The sequence below is a fragment of the Pelodiscus sinensis genome, chromosome 1, assembly GCF_049634645.1.
Source record: "Pelodiscus sinensis isolate JC-2024 chromosome 1, ASM4963464v1, whole genome shotgun sequence".
NCBI classification, from domain to species: domain Eukaryota; kingdom Metazoa; phylum Chordata; order Testudines; family Trionychidae; genus Pelodiscus; species Pelodiscus sinensis.
Genome location: NC_134711.1, coordinates 147,914,083 through 147,936,958, shown reverse-complemented (window position 1 = coordinate 147,936,958; position 22,876 = coordinate 147,914,083). Strand labels below are relative to the sequence as shown.

Sequence of the window (22,876 nt, the reverse complement as noted above, 5' to 3'; positions counted from 1 at the left end):
GGGGAATTGCACAAAAATGAGGAGGTTAGTTAAACAGAAATTAAAAGGCACCTTGGCTAGAGCCAAATCCCTGAAAGCTGCATGGAAACTTTTTAAAGACCCCATAATAGAGGCCCAACTTAAATGTATACCCTAAATTAAAAAACATAGCAAGAGACCTAAAAAAGAGTCACCGTGCCTTAGCCACCATGTAAAAGAAGCAGTGAGGGACAAAAAGGTATCTTTTAAGAAGTAGAAGTCCAATCCTAGTGAGGTAAATAAAAAGAAACATAAACACTGTCAAATCAAGTGTAAAAATGTAATAAGAAAAGCAAAAAAAGATTTTGAGGAACAGCTAGCCAAAAACTCAAAAAGAAATAACAAAATGTTTTTTAAGTACATTAGAAGCAGGAAGCCTGCTAAAAAACCTGTGGGTCCCCTAGATGATCAAGCTATAAAACGAGCAATCAAGGATGATAAAGCCATTGCGGAGAAACTAAATGATTTCTTTGCTTCAGTCTTCACGGCTGAGGACGTTGGGGAGATTCCCGAATCTGCACCGTCCTTTGTGGGTGATGAATCTGAGGAACTGTCCCGGATTGAAGTGTCATTAGAGGAGGTTTTGGAACAAATAGAAAAACTTAATGTTAACAAATCTCCGGGACCGGATGGCATTCATCCAAGGGTTCTAAAAGAACTCAAATGGGAAATTGCTGAGCTATTATCTGTGGTTTGTAACCTATCCTTTAAATCGGATTCCGTACCTAATGACTGGAAGGTAGCCAACGTGACACCAATATTTAAAAAGGGCTGTAGAGGCGATCCTGGCAATTACAGACCAGTAAGTCTAACTTCAGTACCGGGCAAATTAGTTGAAACAATAGTAAAGAATAAAATTGTGAAGCATGTAGAAGAACATAATTTGTTGGACAAAAGTCAACATGGTTTCTGTAAAGGGAAATCCTGTCTTACTAATCTGTTAGTTCTTTGAAGGGGTTAACAAACATGCGGACAAGGGGGATCCAGTAGATATAGTATACTTGGATTTTCAGAAAGCCTTTGACAAGGTCCCTCACCAAAGGCTCTTGTGTAAATTACATGGCCATGGGATAAGAGGGAAGGTCCTTTCTTGGATTGAGAACTGGTTAAAAGACAGGAAACAAAGGGTAGTAATAAATGGTAAATTTTCAGTTTGGAGAGGGGTAACTAGTGGCGTCCCCCAAGGGTCCGTCCTGGGACCAATCCTTTTCAACTTATTCATAAATGATCTGGAGAAAGGGGTAAGCAGTGAGGTAGTAAAGTTTGCAGACAATACAAAACTGTTTAAGATAGTCAAGACAGAAGCAGACTGTGAGGGACTCCAAGAAGATCTCACCAAACTGAGTGATTTGGCAACAAAATGGCAAATGAAATTTAATGTGGATAAGTGTAAAGTAATGCACATCGGGAAAAATAACCCCAACTATATGTACAGTATGATGGGGGCTAATTTGGCTACGACAAATCAGGAAAGAGATCTTGAAGTTATCGTGGACAGTTCTCTGAAAACTTCCACGCAGCGTGCAGCGGCGGTCAAAAAGGCAAATAGGATGCTAGGAATTATTAGGAAAGGGATAGAAAATAAGACCCAGAATATCTTAGTGCCCCTGTATAAAACTATGGTACGCCCACATCTTGAATACTGCGTACAGATGTGGTCTCCTCACCTCAAAAAAGATATTTTGGCCTTGGAAAGGGTTCAGAAAAGGGCAACTAAAATGATTAGGGGTTTGGAACGGGTCCCATATGAGGAGAGGTTAAAGCGACTGGGACTTTTCAGTTTAGAAAAGAGGAGACTGAGGGGGGATATGATAGAGGTCTATAAAATCATGAGTGGTGTAGAGAGGGCCGATAAAGAAAAGTTATTTATTAATTCCCTAAATAGAAGAACTAGGGGACACCAAATGAAATTAATGGGGAGCAGGTTTGAAACTAATAAAAGAAAGTTCTTCTTCACACAGCGTGTAGTCAACCTGTGGAACTCCTTGCCAGAGGAGGCTGTGAAGGCTAGGACTATAATAGAGTTTAAAGAGAAGCTAGATAATTTCATGGAGGTTAGGTCCATAAAAGGCTATTAGCCAGGGGATAAAATGGTGTCCTTGGCCTCTGTTTGTCAGAGGCTGGAGAGGGATGGCAGGAGACAAATTGCTTGATCATTGTCTTCGGTCCACCCTCTCTGGGGCACCTGGTGCTGGCTGCTGTCGGTAGACAGGATACTGGGCTAGATGGACCTTTGGTCTGACCCAGTACGGCAGTTCTTATGTTTATTTTTAACCTGATGTTTATTCATTTCATTGGGTGATCATTCTTGTGTAGTGATTGCTTATTTTGTTTAAGAGCATTTGGTAAGGAACCTTGTCAGGGGCTTTCTGAAAGTCGAGGTGCACTATATCACCCTTGTCCACATGTTTGTTGACCCCCCTCAGAGAATTTTGGCAGATTGAGGAAGTATGATTTCCCCTCACAAAAGCCATATTGACACTTCTCCAACAAATTGTGTCTGATAATTCTGTTCTTCACTATAGATTTCAGTACCAGGCTAACTGGTTAGGTTAGTATTACTGGTCTATAATTGCCAGGATCACACAGCAACGTGAAGGGGCCAGAACAGCAGGTAGAAACCACAAAACTGGCCCGGCACACTGGAGGATGGAGAATTGATCTAGCAGAAGAGGGATTCCTAGAACCAGCTCATTCTCATTGTTCCGATACATTACTCCTAGGGAATAACTTAACCTCTTTCGAAATTTCAGCGTAGTCTACACGGTACCTCTAGGACACAGCCTCCCACACAGCAGGAACGGTGAGAACCAAGCACCACATCACTTTCACTTTGTCAGTAGGATCCGTAGTTAGGAGTTAGTGTGGAGGCAGCAATTCTCTGGTACATTCATGCACTGGTCAAAGCTGTTTTCTTTGGTTGTAATTGCTTCTTGCTCCCTTTCTTCTCAGGTACCCCTTGCTGCCTTGGCCTGGTGCCAGTTGAAGAAGTAGATAGGCTGGATTGCTGCCAGCTCAGAGGAGAACTGTGCCCCCAGAGCCCAGCCATCACCTGTTTGGGGCAGGACCCAGCGAGACAGCTGAGCAGCAGCCCTCCACGGCACATGCCCTTTGAGACGCCTCCTCCTACTAGTTAGGGACAGAGCTGCCTTTGCAAAAGACTATTATTCTAAAGAGAGAGAGACTGGGTATTTATTTTTGTATAACATCTCTATTTATATATTTATGCACTTGTAAATAGATGTGTATGTACCTTTTATAATGCAATTGAGACAGAGGGGAGCTTGGGCAAGGGAACAGGAAGTGACAAGAAATCGGGGCATCTGTCAGTGGTGGCCTCGGACTGTTATCAGAACCCAGAAAAGCAGCCTTCTGCTTGACACAACACAAGAGACATCATAGGAAATCGGGCCAAAGGCAGTTTTGAAGAGGAGGCCGGTCAAAGGTATATTTTGCAGCAGGGACTATGCAAAAGATAAGACTGCGGAAAAGAAGGGTCCCTTTTCCTCTCCCAGTTGGAAGCGATCTCCTTGCAACATGCTCCTCGGAATGGATTGAAAGCATGTATAATACATATTGGCATTAACAAACCCTTCACATACACACTGTCTGTAGTAGCGTATCTGCAAAGCCAACCCCCTGCTTTAACAGCTAAATAAAAGCTTTCATCATTTCTGTGGTCTGATGTATGCGGACTGCTTCTGTTCTGAACTCAGTCTCCTTCCTTGGCAAGAGAAGAGGAGGAGGGCAGAGGGGTGTTTTCCATACGTCACTGCTTTACATGGAGCCCCCAGCTGGTTTCTCTAAATCCAGGAGTCAACAGAAGAGGTGAGGCCCTGAACAGCTCCAGGTGAAGTCAGATAGAATGCCCATTGGGGGACCAAAGTCAAACAAACCTTTGAACTAGCTAGGGAGGCGGGCTCTCTCCCTGACCACAGCTGCACAGAAAAAAATATATTTTGTGCAGACCCTCCTTGTTTTCTTTTTCATGTTCCTTTTTTCATAGGACTATCCTCTGTGTCTATTGGCAAAGTTGTCCCTTTGAAAGGTATCTGAGGGTGCTCAGCACCTTCTTGAAGAAGGACTCTTGCCACAAGCAGACAGTACAAGAAACACTAACCCTATGGTGATGAATGCAACGGCATTGTATGTACCCAATTTGGATCTCTACTGCTCTTCCTTTCTGTTCGTGGGCTCCGAGTGCTTTACATTATTTAGGACTGAATCTTCCCTGGATGCATGATGCTTTATATGTTTTGTGCTCCCCTCGTGGTTACAAGTTCAGTTCTGTCCTGCTGTCGCCTTCCTTCCCCTCCAACTGAGAGAGGTTGTACATTTGATCTTGGTTCAATTTACACAAAACACCTCACAAAAAACAACCTCCAAAGGGGCACAGAGCCCAGGAGGGTTGGTTTGTTCCAGAAGGTTTCTAGACCACCAAAGTCTAGGACTGGGCTACCCTGCTTTAGAAGGAAACCTTACCATTTGAGGACTGAGGCAGAGAGACAGCAGTAGGGCTGTAGAACATCATCAAAGAAACCAGGATCTAGCTCAAAGAAGAAGATTGCAGGAGCAGGAGAAGGAAGATGAAAAGCATATCTTATACAGCCTTCTCTCGCAAGTTGGAGCAAGTCCATCATTATACCAGTGTCAAACCAGCATGAGTCCAGCCTGAGGCCTATCACTTCTACATAATGAACACAGCAGATGCACTTTTCCCTAATAGAGACATCAGTACCCCAATTCATTATAGTTCCTTATTGTTACTGCACCAAGGCAAGCAGCAAAGTCTGATTTAGTAATGACATTCCCATCTTTGGGCAAAGTTTAGCCCTTCAACCCTAAAGAAATCCATCTACTATGCACAGCATATTTGTCCTCGGCTCTTCCAAACAACTTATTCCACCCTCTCATTCCCCCTTTCAGAACATGCCCTTTCTCTCCCCAGCAGAGGGCATCTGCAGTATTAGGCGAGCCTGCTTTTTAGCAGACAGCTGATGGACCATGCTTCTCTTGGAAATCACTCCCACCTGCCTTTTGAGAGGACATACTACACCACAATGCAACCATAGGAAACCCATTAACTACACTTTATGTATCTAAGTATCAAAGATAGAACTGAGGCATGCAATTTCAAGTCTAGTATGCATCCAATGCAAATCTCTGCAGCACATGACTAAAATGGCTCAGCGAGTATACATGGAGAACTACCCACCCACTTATCTTCTGGCCAAGATTATGATAAAGATTTAAGAGAAGAGTGATGGCGAGAGGGGATTACACCTCACACCTCTCACTCTTTTTTTCCCTTCATTACTTGTGTACACTACTACTAAAAAATTGCACTCAACCAAGAGAGGCTCGGCTTCCCAAGAGCACCAGTTGCTGGTGAATTCTTAAAAAAAAATTCTTTGCACATTAAAATATTTGCAGGGGTTGAAAGGGTTACCCTCTTTAACTAGTCCTGTCTATCAGGGTAGCCACTAGCTAACCAAATTGAAACTTTAGGGAAATCTTTTTTTGCCTTGCTTTGCCTGCTATGATACAACTATAGGAGACCAGAGGACTCCTTAGTCTACCAGCCTACAGCATAACATCTGAGGGCTGAAAGCTGGCATCAGGAATAGTTCGCACTGGAAAATGCTCTATTACTTTAATGGATTCATGCACTGAACACCTTTCTAAATGATGCTCTAGTTCAGCTGCATATGATACAAGGGTCAGTGGGTGAAATGTTATGGACTAAAGTTGAGAAGTTCAAAAGTCACCTTAGTGATTTAAGCACTTGGACACCTAAGTCGCTTTTGAAAATGTTCCCTATGGAATCATAGTGATCCCTTCTGGTCTTAAAAAAATCAATCTGTACACTAGCCTCATAACACTCCAGCCTGTATAAATGCTTTTATTATCTACAGTACGATGCCAACTTCAAAACTGACCTTATATATTTAAAATCCATATAACTCCTGCCCCTTCTTTATGCATATTAACCTGCAAGGGTTTGTTGCCTAATTAATACAGTTAAGAAATTGCCCATGACACTCAGCAGACGATTCAAAATGGATCATATTTCAAGAGGCACTGAAGAAATGAGCTACCCTGCAGCCTAGAATACAAGGTGACAGCCAGATGCTGGTTTTTTGATTACTCTGGGGCAAATGAGCAATGCACAGCTATAGCCCAAGCCAGGTCTGACTGCCGTGAAGAACAGCTTGTAACAGCCAGGGGAGCATAGGATTAGCTCTTATTTCAGAAATGCAGCCATTGCTTTAAGGGTACATAAAGATTGTATATAATCGGCATTAAACCAAGCTGTTTGTAACAGCTCACCACACGATGCAGCCTGAGAAATACAGATTCCAGCCAGCAATGTGCTAGCTGGCTCTGCATGGAGGATCCAAAAGGGAACATTGCATTTTGGGACTTGAAGTGTTTGCAGGCCCTGTTAAAGATGGATGACTGGCAATATAGAACCCCGGGGGGAAACTGCAAACAGGACAAACCCTTTGGGCCAAACTCTGATGCCCTGAAAGTTATTGGGACCAGTGCCAGATCCTCTCATGGACATACGCCTATTACAAGGGAAAGTCTAATGAATGAGGCCAATGACTGAAGGAACTTTAGTTTAGTATTTTGGTGTTTGGTGGAGGTTGAGGTGGTGGGAAAATGCGCCCATCTTTTCTGCTTAAGAGAGTAATTTCCTCCTTGAGTACTTCTGCCTCCTGGGCCTGGAGTTGGACCAGCGTGATCAGCCTCTCTCTCTCCTGGATCTCAGCTTTCCGGGGGCCTTGGAATTCTGCTCCCTGTAGGAAGAGGTAAACAGAGCTCCCTTTATGCACTGGGGAAGGCATGGCTTCACTTCAGCTCAGAAAGCAAAGTCTTCCCCTTTCCAATCCCGGCACAAAACAAGTTTACACCTTCTCCACTTGCATCTTAGGACCACTCAGTAAGTGACATTTAATTCAGTGCTAGACCTCTCAGCAGGCTCCCATAGATAGTACAGGGAAAAGAATATATGTCATTTCGCTCAGAGCACTCTAGACATTGGAGTGGTGTCTTGCTCGAGCGGAGTCTCTCCCAATCTCCCCTTGATAAGAAATATGATGATTGCACTGCACTGTGAAAAGGAAGGCAAGGCCTTAACAAGGGAAAACGTGGGCATGGCTTGCTCCAAGCAGGGATCTGGATGAATGCCACCCTGTTGCAAAAAAAGTGGAGTGGACACTCAACTTTTAGCATGGGTCATCATACACTCAGATCACCAAATGAGGACAGCAGTACAAGGAATTATAAAGGCGCCCTGGTGGGAATGAACACCTGTTACTAAACAATCACAAACAAGTTGTAGGTAGGGCAGCAGGAAAGTTTACCAGGTTATTCTGCAGTGCGTCCAGCTTTGTTTCCAGTCCCTGCTTTTCAACACAGAAGCTATTCAGCTGCTGCAGCTTGCTGGTGTTTTCTTTCATCAGCATCATCAGCCGTTGTCGCAGCTCAAAAATCCTCTCCTGAGATGGAAGAAAGGTGAAGGAAACTTTTTCTTTTTTCCCCAGTGGTAAATAGCATAATATAGCTGGGAGTAAATGTTTCATAATCAACCTGTTCCTGCTCTCACTGAAGTCAGTGGCAAAACGACCTGGGCCACATCCAGATCTGAGTTACACTGATCTGAGCTAAGAGAAGCTCCACTAAAGTGTAGTGAAATACTCGAAACAGATCTGAATCCAGAATGTTGTCCAAAGATAGTTTTGCCATTGATTTCTTTAGAAGGAGGTGAAAAGGCACAATGTATTAAAAACGTGTAGGCAGGCGTCTATGTTTTAGTGTGCAGTTCTGGGAAATGCATCATTTTGGTCAAGTGCCTTAAATTAAAGCTGCCAAGAGTGTGAATGTTTACATGGGAGGATTTCCATGTCTCCTGACTTTTGCAATCACTCTTAAATGTGTTGCACATGTTCCTTATGTTCCTTTTCATATTTTTAAAATGACAAAAATAATGCCTGGATATTCTAACAATAACCGGGGGGTGGATCCTGTTTACAAAGTAATAGCTGGGTCTTAGGCTGAAGAAACACTTATGTCTAGAGGCCATGCTCTTAATAACAAGTAGGCTGAGAAGTTTATTTGCCCAGGAGATGTCTATATAATTATCAGGAAGTATTTTTAAAATAATTATTATTTGTATTCCTGTAGACCCAGAACCCCACCAGGCCGGGTGCCATACAAACAGAACACAAAGACTGTCCCTAGCTTAAAGCACTTACTAGCTAAATTCAGTATTACAGCTGAGATTTTCAAAGCAGATTTAGGGTGTTAGCCCTGAATACCAATTAAAAAGGTAAAGAGAGGAACACCCCAGGAATCCCTTAGACAGGAACTGAACTCATAGAAAATGATGACTGTATGTCATGAGAGAGGTAAACAAGGCTTTCTTTGGACAACTAACGGAAGTTTCCAGATCACAGGTTCTCATGGGGGACTTCAATGACCTTGACATCTTCTGGGGAGAGCAGTACTGCAATGCCCAGACAATCCAGGAAGTTTCTAGAGTGTTGAGGACAACTTCGTGGTGCAAGTCCTGGAGGAACCAACCAGGGCCTGTGCTCCTTTTGACTTGCTGCTCACGAAGAGGGAAAAGAATTGGCTGGGGAAGTAGAAGTGGGTGGCAAACTGAGCAGCAGTGACCATGAGATGGTGGAGTTCAAGAACCTGATAAAAAGAAGAAAGGGGAGCAGCAGAGTACAGACCACAGACTTCAGAAAAGCAGACTTTGGCTCTTCCCCCTAACCTCTGGCAGGCTAATATGAGGGAGAAGGAAGTCCAGGAGAGCTGATTGTATTAAAGAAGCCTTATTGAGGGGATAGGAACATAACATCCTGATGTGCAGAAAGAAAAAATAGGGCAGGTGACCAGCTTGACTTAACAGAGAACTCTTTGGTGAGCTTAAACACAAAAAGGAAGTTTATCAGAAATGGAAGGTTGGACAGATGACTAAGGAGGAGTATACAAATACTGCTCGAGCATGCAGGGGTGTAATCAGAAAGATGAAAGCACAACGTTAGCAAGAGATGTGACAGGTAACAAGAAGAGTTTCTGCAGGTATGTTAGCAACAAGATGAAGGTCAGGGAACGTGTGGGCTCCTTACTGCATGGGAGAGGCAACCTAGAGACAGATGTTGAAGAAAGCTGAAGTACTCAATGCTTTTCTTGTTTCAGTCTTCACAGACAAGGTCAGCTCCCAGACTGCTGCACTGGATAGCACAGTATGGGGAGGAGGTGGGCAGCCCTTGTGGAAAAAGAACAGGTTAAGGACTATTTACAAAAGCAGAATATGAACAAGTCCATGGGACCAGATCTAGTGCATCCAAGAGTGCTAAGGGAGTTGGCTGATGCAATTGGAGAGCTGCTGGCCATTATTTTTAAAATCATGTGGCAATTGGGGTGGACCCAGATGATTGGAAAAAGGTAAACATAGTGCCCATCTTTAAAAAGGGGAAGAAGAAGAAGAATCTGGGGGACTACAGACCAATCAGCCTCACCTCAGTGCCTGGAAAAATCATGGAGCAGGTCCTCAAGGAATCTATCCTGAAACACTTGGTTGAGAGGAGGGTGATCAGGAACAGTCAACATGGATTCACCAAGGGCAAGTCATGCCTGACCAACCTGATTGCCTTCTATGATAAGGTAACTGGCTCTGTGGAGATGGGGAAAGTGGCGGATGTGATATACCTTGAGTTTAGTGAAGCTTTTGATATGATCTCCCAAAGCATTCTTGCCAGCTAGTTACAGTATGGATTGAATGAATAGACTATCAGGTGGATAGAAAGCTGGCTAGATCATGGGGCTCAATGGGTCGCAATCAATGCCTCAATATCTAGCTGGCCACCAGTATTCATTCAATTCATTCAAGTCTATTCATTCAAGCAGTATGCCCTATGGGTCAGTCCTGCTCAAGATCTTGATCAATGATCTGGATGATGAGATGGATTGCACCCTTAGCAAGTTTATGAATGACACTAGGATGGGGGGGCGGGGAGAGGCAGATAAGCTAGAGCGTAGGGATAGGGTCCAGAGTGATTTAGACAAATTGGAGGACTGGGCCAAAAGAAAAAAGGACACGTGCAAAGACCAATCTGGGAACTGATTGGCTAAGCAGCAGTTGTGCAGAAAAGGACCTGGGATCACAGTGGATGAGAAGCTGGCTATGAGTCAAGTGTGTCCTTGTTGCCAAGAAGGCTAACAGTTTATTGGGTTGCATTAGTAGGAACATTGCCAGCAGATCTAGAGAAGTGATTATTCCCCTTTTGCTGCACAGGTGAGGCTACATCTGGACTAATTTTGGGGCCCCCACTACAGAAAGAACGTGGACAAATTGAAGAGGGTCCAGCAGAGGACAACAAAAAAGATTAGGGAGTTGGGGCACATGACTTACAAGGAAAGGCAGAGGAAACTAGACTTATTTCTTTCCAGAAGAGAAGAATGAGGGATTTGATAGCCGCCTTCAACTATGTGAAAAGGGGTTGCAAAGAGAATAGAGCCAGACTATTCTCAGTGATGACAGAATGAGGAGCAATGGTCTCAAGTTGCAGTGGGGGAGGTCTAGGTTGGATATTAGGAAAAACTATTTCACTAGGAGTGCGGTGAAGCACTGGAATAGGTTACCTAGGGAGATGGTAGAATCTCCATCCCTAGAGGTGTTTAAAGCCTGCTTGACAAAGCCCTGGCTGGGATGATTTAGTTGGGGTTGGTCCTTCTTTGAGTAGGGGAGGTTGGACTAGATGACCTCCTGAGGTCTATTCCAACCCTAAACTTCTGTGATCCTTAGTTTAGTACAAAACAGCAACTGTAACAGGAGTTTGGGGCTTCAGTAGAAAGTGATACGGGAGGGGAAAAGGTGTGGTTTAAGAATGACCAGTGAAAAGAAGTTGAGAATCCCCCACTGAAAGGATTTTTATGTAGCTACTCAGTTTCTAGGAAAGTGAATTCTTTATAACTGCAGCTGTATCACTGGCCTGGGGGGCTCTGTCCCTGCTCCTTACCTCCCACTTTTTGAGTTCCTGGGCTTGCACGTACTCCTTTTCCATCATTTTAATCTTTAGCTCTTCCAGGTTTGTGTTGATAGAGAGTGTCTGCAGGGCTTCCAAGTCCACTACCCGGCCAAACTTCATCAGCATCAGCTGATTGCAGTTCTCTTCCAGTCCTACCAGAACAGTCATCACATTTAAGGTATATATGCTAAAACATTTTTCACTGGTTAAAAAAAAACCAGTAGCCCACTGGGATATTGGTGTCCATGCAGGGAGCAAAGGCAGCTAGTGAATTAATTCACACTCAATACTGTATACACATTAAGCACTGATGCATGCAAGAGGAGATGTCCATCCACTTATAATATGGAAAGAGACCTAGCATGCCATATACACAGCAGAGAAAACCAAAGTGTGCTCAAGAACTCACGCTGGATCCTTATCTCTATCTCTCTCCTGTCCCGGATGAGCTGCTTATGCTGCTGCCGGGCCTGCTTGTAAAGTTGCCTCTGATCTAACTTCTCATGCTGCAGGACCATGATCCTTTGCTGCAGATACTCTAAGGACTGGTTGGTAAACACCAATGCTTGGGACAGGTCATTGGGTAGCTCCCCATTTACCATATACTCCACCTGCAGAAATAGTCAGACAAGGCTGATGACTGCATGTTAATGGTGCTGAGAATTGAAGTCAGCAATCTGGTTGACAGACAAATCACTAAAGCATGGCCGTAGCATGAGGACAGTCAGTCCCAGGGTCCCATAACTCTGAGAAGAAAAATTGCAAGCAATGCACTGCAGTCCCATGAGAATAACACTGCTCTTGTACTGACTGGCTCATTTTCCATCTGCTAGGAATCATTTTGCTCAGAGATAGGTAAATAAGCAGCCTGTGCTGCTTCCTGCAGCTCCCATTGGCTGGGAAGGGTAAACCGTGGATGCTGTGAGCAGCCCTATCTGCGGGCGAGAAGGTGTAAACAGCGTCTGGTGGCCCGCCAGTGGCTAACTGTGGTAAACTGTGTCCAGCCCACAGGGCAGCTTTTGCCCACCCCTAGTCTTGCTGCAGCTAAACCAGATGCAGTGAACAGACACACTTTTCCATCACCTGATGTAGCTTCAGAGGCACAACTACATGTAGCTCATTCAGTCTTTGCTGCTTCTCCCGTTGAAAGGCCTCCAGTTCCCCCTCAGCTGTGTCGAAGCTGGCTTGCACCACTTTCACCTGCAGAGATCCGAGCCACAAACAGATGTGAGGACGTCATCATTCGTAACTAACCAGCCACCACAGCACTATAATGACTGAGGGCTGCTCTGGGACTGGTTAGGAATTAGGGTCCCAATCCATCAGTTTATTTACAGTTGGATTCTATGTTATAGTGAAGGCACCTTTTGTCTTGTTTAAAGGGAATATGATATGGAAAGGACCACACTATTTTGTTGTCTTGTCATCAGTAACTAATTTGCCTGCCCAGAGAAAGGATCATATCCTTTTTAAAGTGAGGCTCTACGCTGACTGTATCAGTGCAAAAGTGACCTTTTTATTCAGCAAGCCCCCTCCCTCAGCATATCAGAACACCTGCCCACTTCAGGGACTAAAACAATACACTTTTACTTAAATTAGCCCTGCAGAATCCACAAGAGGGAAGAGGGGCTGGATTCTATTCTGGTTTATGCATCATCAACAGTATTATTCTACTAAATTCTACTAGGATGCTGATACAATGTGACAAGAAAAAGACCCAGCTTGACTCTCAGATTCCAGTGTGAATGTGTAGTCCCTGCTTGCACTGTTCCCACTGCAGCGCTTCTGTTTTTGAAATGTACGAGAGCCCTCCCTGTGCTTTCCCTGTGTTCTCTGCAGCGTCACCACTGTCCCCATTCTCACTTCCTGTCTCTATGAGAGGCAGCAAGGGTGGGGACAGGAGCTGGTGCTGGGGAGAGCCAGCTTAAAAACCGATTCCCCCCAGCACCGACTCCAGGGTGCTGCCTGCCACCTTCCCCACGGCTGCCAGGGATGGGTATAGGGGACGCTGCTGCCAAGCAGCCCGTCTGCAGGGGAACCCATGGGGAACTGGGCTCCTCTGTGGACAGGAGTTGTTGGCACCAAGCACCCCCTGTTCACAGCGGCCAGGGCTCGCTATGGGCAGGGGCTGCTCAGGCAGCAACCCCTGTCTGTGGCCAGCCCTGGCTGCCACGAATAAGGGCTGCTGGACTCAGCACAAGCCAGGACCAAGCAGTCCCAACTAGCGCCGATCGCCGCGCCTCTGCCTTTTAAATGTAGTAAGAACCCAGCAGCTCTTACTACACTTAAAATGCAGAGCAGCATGTGAGTGGCTCTGAAACTGGTACGAGCCAGGACTGCTCAGTCCCAGCTGGAGCTGGCTCCTAGAGCTTCTTCCGCTGCAGCTCTGCAGAGCGATGCTTATCGACTAATCATATAGTTTATACAAATTGTACCAACTAGATGATTAGCCAGATAATCGCATTTTAACATCCTTAAATGGATCTTCAATGATTTTGAGATGTCCAGACCTTAGGTTTAAGTTTCAGTGAAAAGATGACAACTCAAATACCACACCATTCCCACCTACACAGAACTAAACGAGGCTTGCTAGGAAGTTGAGCTTTTACCTTTTTAGCCAAGGCATCATATTCCTTTTTGAGATTATCAATAACTTTCTTCTCCTCCACTAAGGCTTCCTCAATGTCCAACCGCTTCTCCCGGAGCTGAAGGGTGTTTTCAAAGAGTGTCTCGTCACAGTCTGAGAAGGAAGGTAGGTTGAAATTAAACCAGTCAGAGGGTGGCAGCATGGGATAGGCAGTTCATGCTATCAACTCAGTTGAAAGTAATTGCCAAGCAATTGCAGGGTCATCAACAGGGGGTACAAAAGGGGCAGCAAAGTTAAAGCACTGATATGGCAGTGCTTTAACATCCACTTGTGTACAGGCACTTGGTACCAGTGGGCAGTTTTCACCGGTACCTCTGAGCTCAGTCTGTCAATTAAAACACCAAGCATGTGTGAAAGACGACAGACATTATTCACAAGTCAGGTAAATGTACAAGACAAGCCACATTAAGAACACAAGCAATTTAAGATCAAAATACAAATTCAATTCTCTACTTTCTCCTTGCATCAATATTTTTTAAGAAGATAAACTGTCTGTTAGGGTTCTCTTCCCACCATGATATGGGAGGTGAGACTATGGATAATGATACAATTATCACGCTGACAGAAAACAGTTATGAAAATATGGCAAGGCAATTTGCTGATGAATTCTAATGAAATTCTAATGAAATCAGTCAGAAACAAAACAGCTCAAAAAGCAGTTTTGTTAAATGGTCATAAAAATACACCAGACCAACCTCAAACTCATGTTTTTACTCCCTCAACAAAATAAATGATTTGCCCTTGCTGAATGGGTGGGTAGCATTTTACAAAGGGCTGAGTAGACAAGTTTAAAAACAAATAAAATTCTACTGGTTAATCCCAGAAATATGCCCGGCCATGAGCAATTGCTGATTCTGCCCTCTAGATGGCAACAAAGAATTTAATTTACTCTCCAAATTAGGGATAATTCAAGATTTTCAAGAGCTGAAGGAAAATAATCATAGCCAATAAGTCTATTCTTCTAGTTTTCAAGGAAAGAGCATATGTTAAGGGTTCCAATTCCACTGCTCTGAGAGGAAGAGTCACGAAATGTTAAAAGGTCCTTAACACATAACAATTACTTCATTGCCCTTTGTGTTGTACATTTACGCAACTTGTGAGCGATGATCAACACTGTGCAATAAGTATTACACTATTTCCATTTTACAGAGGGGAAATGTTCACATTGAGTGTCTACTGTCTAGGGTCTATCACGGAGTTGGTTGCGGAGATTAGAAGAGACCTAGATTGCTTGGTATCTTGTTCCCTGTCTGTACTTATTTCAGTGTTGGATACAGGCACGTAACATTTGGGTTTTTTGCACATTTTTAATGAATAAAAAGTTGGAATCAAATGCCAGTACAGCCCCATTGGCTCTCACCAAAACTTATTTAAAGTTAATTCCCTTTTAGAATTTTAAGAATTAGATTTCTCCCCCTCCCCCACTCACTTTCTCTCCAGAGATGGTAATTGAGGTCCACCAGGCTGTATGTCATTGCACTGCAGTTATTATAGGTTGATGAAGCAAGGGAATACTGAAACTTATGTGATGTGTAACACTTGAAGTAGATGTCAACCTATTGAGGCTGCTACTCCTCTTTATAAACAACCAATTGCTACTTAACCCAAATACCAGATTCAATCACCCTTGCTCACACTGAGTAATTTTATTTTCCACATTGGTCTCATTTTCATCATTAAATTAATTTAAGGAGCAAGGTGCTACACAACAAGGGAGGGGAAGAATCTGGGCCATAATAATGAAAGCTAAGAAAAAAATCCTGTCTTTTTATTTAAATTCATAGTGTTACCCATAAAACTAAAAAAGTAGAGTGTGTGACACCCTGGCACCCATTATTCACCATTGTCATGGAACAGGGTATGTTTTATACAAAATGTGTGTTCTGAGGTATTCTAAAATTCTCGATCTACTAGACATTAATATATCACTGGTTTGTATGTGTTATCCATGTATGTGAAACTCCAAAGTCTGGCTATGCATGTTGTGAGGCTGACAACACCTACAAGCAGCCTTTCAAGGTACAACAGTAAAAAGGCCAAATAATGTGAATGTCTTACTGAGAAAATGCATGTACGTACAAGGATTACCCCAGGAACTGTGGGCAATGGAAACCTCTCAGAGACAGCACTGCACAATGGGAACAGTTTGATCCAGGTCACAGCAAAAACAAGTGGGGGAAAAAAATATAAAAGGGGGACAATGATATCATGGGGGAACCTCACTTTCACTAGTGTATCTCACTTTCACTATAACAATACACCTGGAAACATCTGAGGGACTAAGACTGAACTGTGGGAATTGATGGTCCCAAGCTGGAAGGATTTTTTAGCCTGTATATGAAAACCTGAGCAAGCCAAGGTAATTTGTGCCTTAAGAATCTGTCAGCCCGTTCAGCACTCAGGGTTAGAATTTGCTAACATATATTCCATCTATCTATCTAGTGAGCTAATCTCAGTTTGTGGGGTTTGTTTATTTATTAAAATAATCTGCTTTGTTCTGTTTGCTTCCCATATAATTGCTTAAATTTATCTTTTGTAGTTAAAAACTTATTTATTTATTTATTTCAAAACCCAGTTTGTGCATCTCTCTCTTTACCTTGAGAGAAAGGGCAAATTTTTATGAGCTTTTGCTGTGCAGTTCCTTTGCAAAGCACAAGACAACATTATTTGGGGTTCACCCTCCAAATGGTGTGTGTACTGGAGTGCTGAGTAAATCCCCAAGAAGAACCTCTCACACAGATCTGATTGCAGTCTGTGTCTGCAGCAAGATGTGGTCCTGCCTGAGTGTGTGCTGGAAAAGGGTTTGAGGGCCTGGCACAGCAACCCAATCTAAGGGAAACCTGTACTAGTGGGTTCAGTGGGACCCCAACACATCTGGTGGCACCCCAAAAATGGTCCACCCATTGCAGAGAGCACCAGAAAGTAATGGCTCACTTACTCTTTGGGCAAACAGAGTCATCAAAGACTTCATCCTCAGATCCTGATTCTTCTTCATCACTCTCCAAGCTAGACTCATCCTCACTCTCTTCATCGCTATCCTCTTCTTCATCTGGGAAAGGAAAGCAGTTTTGATAGCCCTCAGAATAACCTGGTTCTAATTTGTGGCAAGTCTGCTGGCTCTACAGGATGCAAATGGTGCCCCAATGAGCAATGCCATGCTACTGGTTTTAAAAGCCAATTAAATCATTCAAAGAGCATAATTGACAGAAACGGTGTTTTACAAAGTACTATGACCCCAGTCCTACCACTGATGGCATGTGTCCAAACTGTGCACCTGCTCAAAGCTCTATTGAAGTCACAAAGACTCGGCAGTCCAGCCAGACACTGTCAGTTTCAGGATCAGGGTCTGAGATTCATCCCAGACCCTGAAGAGTTTGCAGTCTAGGAAAGACAAAGTAAATTAACCCTTTAGAGAATTGTAAAGATCTAGTTTCCCAGAAACGTTGGTGGCTATACACTTTGAACCAGACAAATTGGTGACTGGCTCCTGCCCAAGGATTCTATTTCATTATTAGATACAATGATTGCACTAGCATAAGGCCAGACTAGTACCTCTCACTTTATTTAGTATCTTACCTCTACAAAAAGTTGTCCTGTTAAAGAAAAGAATACTGAGCTGAAAGGACTCAGCAGGAATTAATTCATGCTGGCATTTATTCACAGCCAGTATCAGGCAAGGGAAAAGGTGACAGTGTATTGTATTATAGAGTCACAGAAGGGATCCTCAAATTATAGATGAGGATGGATTTTCAGTCTTATAATCTATTAAAGGATGCTTAAAACCTTTTGAAAAATGACTCTTTGGACTGAATTTTCTCATGTGTCCCCACAAACCATGGGTGAATTTTGGGGGAAACTGGTAAACTGTCATATGGCTATTTTTGAGCTATCAGAAGACAGCAAGAAAAAAGTATTCTGTTGTAAGAAATGCGTGAAACTGTGCTTCCTTTTTTCACTCACCACCCATATGCCTCAAACCTGATTTGAAGGAACCCACTTTCAAGTCTTTTGACAATAGAAAATACAATCGTGCAAAAGATGTGGTTACAACCCTGTTGTCCCCCTTGACGGTTACAATAAAGTTTGGTCTTGCAACATAAGTTGGACCCAATCATATGTTTTGTTTATGACCTCGTACCTTGTTTATGCCTCATTTGGGACATGGTTCACTGACATCTCTACTTTAAAAAATGGAATTGTGTAACCAAACACATAAAACTAGAGAAATGACAAATCCAACCTCTTTCTCCTTCCACCTCTTTCTTCTTGACACGCTTGATCCTCTTCTTCAGGACCTTAGTGAGGAAGCTGGCAAATTTGTTGTTCTCTCCAAGGGATGCTTGGAAGGTGACATAAAGAGCCTTCTCGCGTTCCTGAAGTTTTATAATCTCGTATTTTTTGGCCTCCATTTGTGTGAGATAGTTCTCTAATTTCCACTTAAAAAACGTAAAACAAATCAGTATATTTAAACTGTTGAAGCATTAGCTTTTTACACTATCAGCATCTGCCTAGTAGTGAGCAAGGGATTGGAGGTTGGACTCTCCACTTTCTATTCCCAACTTCTGCCAATCATTTGCTATCTAATGCTGGAAAGTCACTTGCCTGTGCTTCAGTTTCACAATCAGTTACATGAATATAATGATATTAATCCACTTTTGCGAAGTGCTTTCAGATCCCCAGATGAAATCCACTATACAAATATTAATTATTATTATCATTTATGCATTTAAGTTGTTAAATTAAACAGAAGTTTATCAATCCATCTAGCTATATTATTACTGAACGCTTCTTGTTTCTCGGAATTCAGCATTAAAGAATTGGCTGGTGCATAACAGAGGCAGAGGGACATTCCTGTCTCGTTTTGAAATGTTTTGTTTTGAGGCCCATCAGTTGCTATAGTAATAAATCAATCAAAGTATCCTACATACTTGCATCTCCTCCACATCATTGCTGAGGCTGTTGACTCGCTCCTGGAGAGTGTCCTCATGTTTCTCAAAGTTCTTAAGGAGAAGCAGCTCCTCAAACCATGTGATGTGACGTAGATCCGCACACTTCATCTGTGTGTCTAGCTTCAGCTTCTGGTGCCGCAGGAGGCGGAGCTCAGAATCAAAGGTGACCACCAGTTCGTTGATCTGGAGTGTGGAAATGGGCAGAAGTGGAATGGGGAAGATATCAAGAAATGAGTCTAAATATGCAAGACAAGAGACAGGAACAAAGAAGAAAAATGTCCTGCTTGTTAAATCAGCAATTTGCCAGCAACGTTTATGGTGAGCTACTTTGGAATTCAAGATCAGTGGAGACGAGAGCCAGGCCGGTCCTGTGAGCAAAGTGTGTGGGGGGGGCGGAGGAGGGCTCTGTGCTCCTGGAAGGGGTGGGGCTGAGGCAGCGAGTGCATCATACTCCCCCACCCTCAGCTCTCCACACCACATAGAGCATGGTGTTCAGGCAGCAATTTAAAGGACTTGGGGCTCCAGATGCTTCTGCTGCTACATTAGGAGCAGCCAGAGACCCAGGCCTTTTAGAATTGCCAGGCCCCGGGGAAATTGCCCCTTTATTCCCCCCCCCCCTTTTTTTTGTTTTGTTTTGTTTTGTTTTGTTTTGTTGGCAGGCCTGTTCAGGATAACATTAATCACTGGGAATGTTTTTGATATCTATGACGCAAATCTAAGAATCACCAGAAATTCCAGAGCTATTTCAATGCCTCCCATTATCCCCATATCATCTTCAAAGAAGTATCTCACTTTTCTATGTTGACCAGACCTTTCGTGTAATCTTCTGCCAGGTGCAGCAGTAAGCCCATGTTACAGATCTCTACCTCATCCTCACTCTTATAGAATATCTGCTAACTTCTACTTTGGACAGGTACAACTGTTTCAGCACCAGCATCTACCCAAAGTAGGTTGACCATGTGGTTTCTTTCACAGGTCAGGTAATACCCACAATAGTGTTCTCAGCTCCACATTTTGTTCTAGTGGAATTTCCTGGACTTCCAGAAGCCAAAATTTGTCACAAGCATCACTTGTTTTGAACATGATGGGTCACCCTTGAAAAGTTCCCTTTTATTCTCCTACCCTCTTGATCAAGGTCTCCTGAAGGTAAATGTTTCTAATCTTCTCCCTTCTTAAAATTTCCATTTCCATCTCTGTTGGCTCTGCCTTTTCAATCTCAAAAGTCTTTGGTTGCACTGGGGCCACTAAAGATGCTATTCTCATTGATTTCACGCTTAAGGCTCTTGTTTGCATGTCCATATCTTTTAGAGAAGGCACATGAAGGAACTTTCCTCCAAACACTGCAAATGAACCAGTCTCTTGCACCTGTTTAGCAGCCTTAGCCTTGGTCTCTTGCTCTTGTTGGAACTTCAGGAGAATATTATTGTCATATTGAAATTTTTTTTCTGGAGTCTCCTCTGGGTGTAACTGAGGGATCGGGGGAATAGGGAGTTGTTCAGATGCATTCAAGGCTGATTGTATGGATTTCAATTCCTGCACCAAGCAGTTGATTTCTTCAATGATGGCCACCTTGAGGTCCCTAAGGGAAATGATCCATTTGTTCATGTTCAATTTCTTTTCATGGATCTACAAAGAGAAGGAATTCTAGTGTGACTTCCCAAGTATAAAATAGTCTCTGACATAAGACATTAATTAGTGGTTTGTCTAACTTTAAAAATCTCAAAGGTTTTATGCTTATGATATCAGTAACTTGTTCTTTGAGCATGTCACACACATCTGCATAGACACACACTTGTGGGATTAGCACCTCTGAGCACTGAGCTGTGGAATCTTTCTAGTGAGAGGGGTCTGTTGGGGCCACTCACACTCTCTGCCCCTTGCAGAAGGGTCCACAGGTATCAAAGGAGGAGTGGGGCCCCAAACACATTTCAGATCCTTCCAGAGGCAGCAGAAACTCACTCTCAATAGGGGCAGAGTGTGGCCAAATTGTCAGGGCAGCTGAATAGGAGGAGGAAGTTTTGGACTCTCTCTCTCACCAGGAATACCTGCTCCACACTGGCCCTATCATCTTGTTTCTACCTGCTTCTTGACCTTCTCCCAAGAGCCATAGCAGCTATTCCAGTATCTCTTGGTCCTGCTCTGTCCTTCAACCCCAGCAGCTGCGGAGTCCCACCCAGCCTAAGCAGCTGCACAGTTGGCAAAATGTGCAGAGGCAGAAACATAGATCCCACAATGTTTTTATTGTGGGGGAATTAGCTCCCACTACTCTCCTGGTTCTGCTGCTGCTGGTTCCTTTCCTAATTTTGAAATTCTTGATCTGAGAAGAGGGCAAGGTGGGCAGAGAATGTGAATATGCAGAGGCAACACTCTTCAAAGAATAATTAGCACCCTCTGCATACTCCTACTTATCAGACATTAATGAGATTTACAAGAAGTGCGTTTTCCCACAGGGCATCATCACTACATGAGCACTCAGGTTCAGGTACATTTAAAACAATCATAGGTATCTGTGCACCTCAAACAAATTTGCCTGTTACATCCAAAGTCTTCCTGACACTGCAGTAAAATAGGCCCCACGATCAAAGCATCATACTAGACGTGGTACCAAAGAGCCTAATTTGATTGTTGTAACCAGCACTTTTGGTTCCAAAGCAGGCAGGGTGATCCCAGAAGTGGCTGCTAAACTACTCCATGCCCTCTCTCTTTATTGCTTCCCTGAAGCTAGCAGGATGTTAATGTGCAGATGGGGCAATAACAACCATGGGGCATTTTCAAAGTCAGGGCACCAGTACCAGATTAGAAATCTTAATTATTCTCAGAGCCAACAGTGGTGTGGCACTGAATGAAGCTCAACAGGTACCAGCGCTACCTCAGTCTGGGCCTGGGAAAGTGTTTCCAAGGTTTCAGCATGGCAGATATCTCTGTACTCTAGAACATCTCAGTTAGAGAACCCAGAACTATGGGAGCCAATAAGGATTCAGAACCCCCAGCTTGGAAACATGGACTGCTGTCTGGAGGAATTCCCACAAAAAAATGCCAGAGCCTTCGCTGATTATCCAGGATTATCTGGGTATTGCTGACCCTGGATACAAATCTACTTTGAGAAGTGGCTTACTCAAGCAACATCACTTCAATTAAGGATGGTCTTACTTCCAAGTACATTGTACACCATGCTACTTCAAGCAAGTGACTCATGAGTGTAAATTGTGCTGGATACTCAGCACTAGATCTGGTTAACCAAGACGGATCCAGAGACCTAACACTACCTGTACTGGCATGTGGCTACTTCAGGTACATCAGCTAACTGCTGAAAACTTAGCACCAGATGCAGATGACCCAGACTGCTGGGAGAAAATAAAGGCCTGTACAATGAGCACCCGACCACATCATCAAGAGGTTCTCCATAATGCAGGAGAATAAGCACTTTTTTTATTAACCTGAATAAATTTGCTGAAGTCTATGGTGTTAGATGTCCTTCTTGCTCAACTATGTTGACCTGAAAGGACCTGGGAACATCAGCAACACAGTGATGATACCAGGATGTCAGCACTGAATTCCATTGACTGAGAAGGACCCAAGAACTTTGGCACTGTGACAGTGATGATAAACCTTAGCAGTAAATTCAGTCAAATGAGGAGGACCCTGGAACCTTGATGCAGCATGGGCATTTCTGGAAACTTGGCTTCAATAGGACCTAGGGTTTACAGCAGGGGTCTCCAAACTACGGCCCGCGGGCCGGATGCGGCCCGCGAGGCCCTCTCATCCGGCCCGTGGAGACCTTTTTGTCTGGCCCCGCCTTCCGCGTGCCGGTGTGACGAGGCGACCCCCGCCCGTCCCTGGGGCGCCGCCGAACGGGCCCTTCTTGCCGCGGGGGGGGGGCCCTGTCAGGGGTGTGCGGCGTGTACTCACGCCGCGCCGGGGCAGGAGAAGCGGGCCGCTCCGCTGACAAGCGGCCGCACGGCGGCAAACGGCGCAGGGGGCGGGGGTTAGCACGGGCGGCGTTCCCCTGCCCAGACTGACAGGGCAGCCGGCCAATCAGGGGGCAGGATGGGCGGTGGTGGTAACGCCCGCCCGGCGACGTGCACAGTCCTCTCAGACATCTTCTTCCTCCAACCTCACAAGCAGAAAGGACTCTTAATGCTGATAGCAATTTATGTCTTACAATATGATGATTCTAAAAAAATAAAAGTCACATTCTGTAATTCGTTTTTCAAAAA

The 22,876-nt window shown here is 44.0% G+C and overlaps 2 protein-coding genes across 9 annotated transcripts in view; one reads left to right on the top strand and one right to left on the bottom strand.

Moving 5' to 3' along the window:
• The window catches only part of BOC (BOC cell adhesion associated, oncogene regulated), a 135,291-nt gene extending 131,594 nt beyond the window's left edge, over positions 1-3,697 (top strand). For all 7 annotated transcript variants that reach the window (XM_075906705.1, XM_075906681.1, XM_075906699.1 and 4 more), the window contains one exon: positions 2,971-3,697. In XM_075906705.1, the coding sequence (XP_075762820.1) occupies positions 2,971-3,155 (185 nt within the window). In that variant the 3' untranslated portion in view covers positions 3,156-3,697. The remainder of the gene's footprint in view (positions 1-2,970) is intronic.
• A 2,931-nt stretch (positions 3,698-6,628) lies between these two features.
• CFAP44 (cilia and flagella associated protein 44) overlaps positions 6,629-22,876 on the bottom strand; it is a 68,521-nt gene continuing 52,273 nt past the window's right edge. The window contains exons 27-36 of one of the 2 annotated variants that reach the window (XM_075906631.1): positions 19,782-20,285; positions 18,639-18,842; positions 17,951-18,146; positions 16,649-16,759; positions 13,673-13,803; positions 12,147-12,263; positions 11,473-11,674; positions 11,055-11,215; positions 7,389-7,523; positions 6,629-6,821 (exon numbers count right to left, since the gene is read on the bottom strand). In XM_075906631.1, the coding sequence (XP_075762746.1) occupies positions 6,639-6,821; positions 7,389-7,523; positions 11,055-11,215; positions 11,473-11,674; positions 12,147-12,263; positions 13,673-13,803; positions 16,649-16,759; positions 17,951-18,146; positions 18,639-18,842; positions 19,782-20,285 (1,944 nt within the window). In that variant the 3' untranslated portion in view covers positions 6,629-6,638. The remainder of the gene's footprint in view (positions 6,822-7,388; positions 7,524-11,054; positions 11,216-11,472; positions 11,675-12,146; positions 12,264-13,672; positions 13,804-16,648; positions 16,760-17,950; positions 18,147-18,638; positions 18,843-19,781; positions 20,286-22,876) is intronic. The other variant, XM_075906636.1, reaches the window with a different exon arrangement.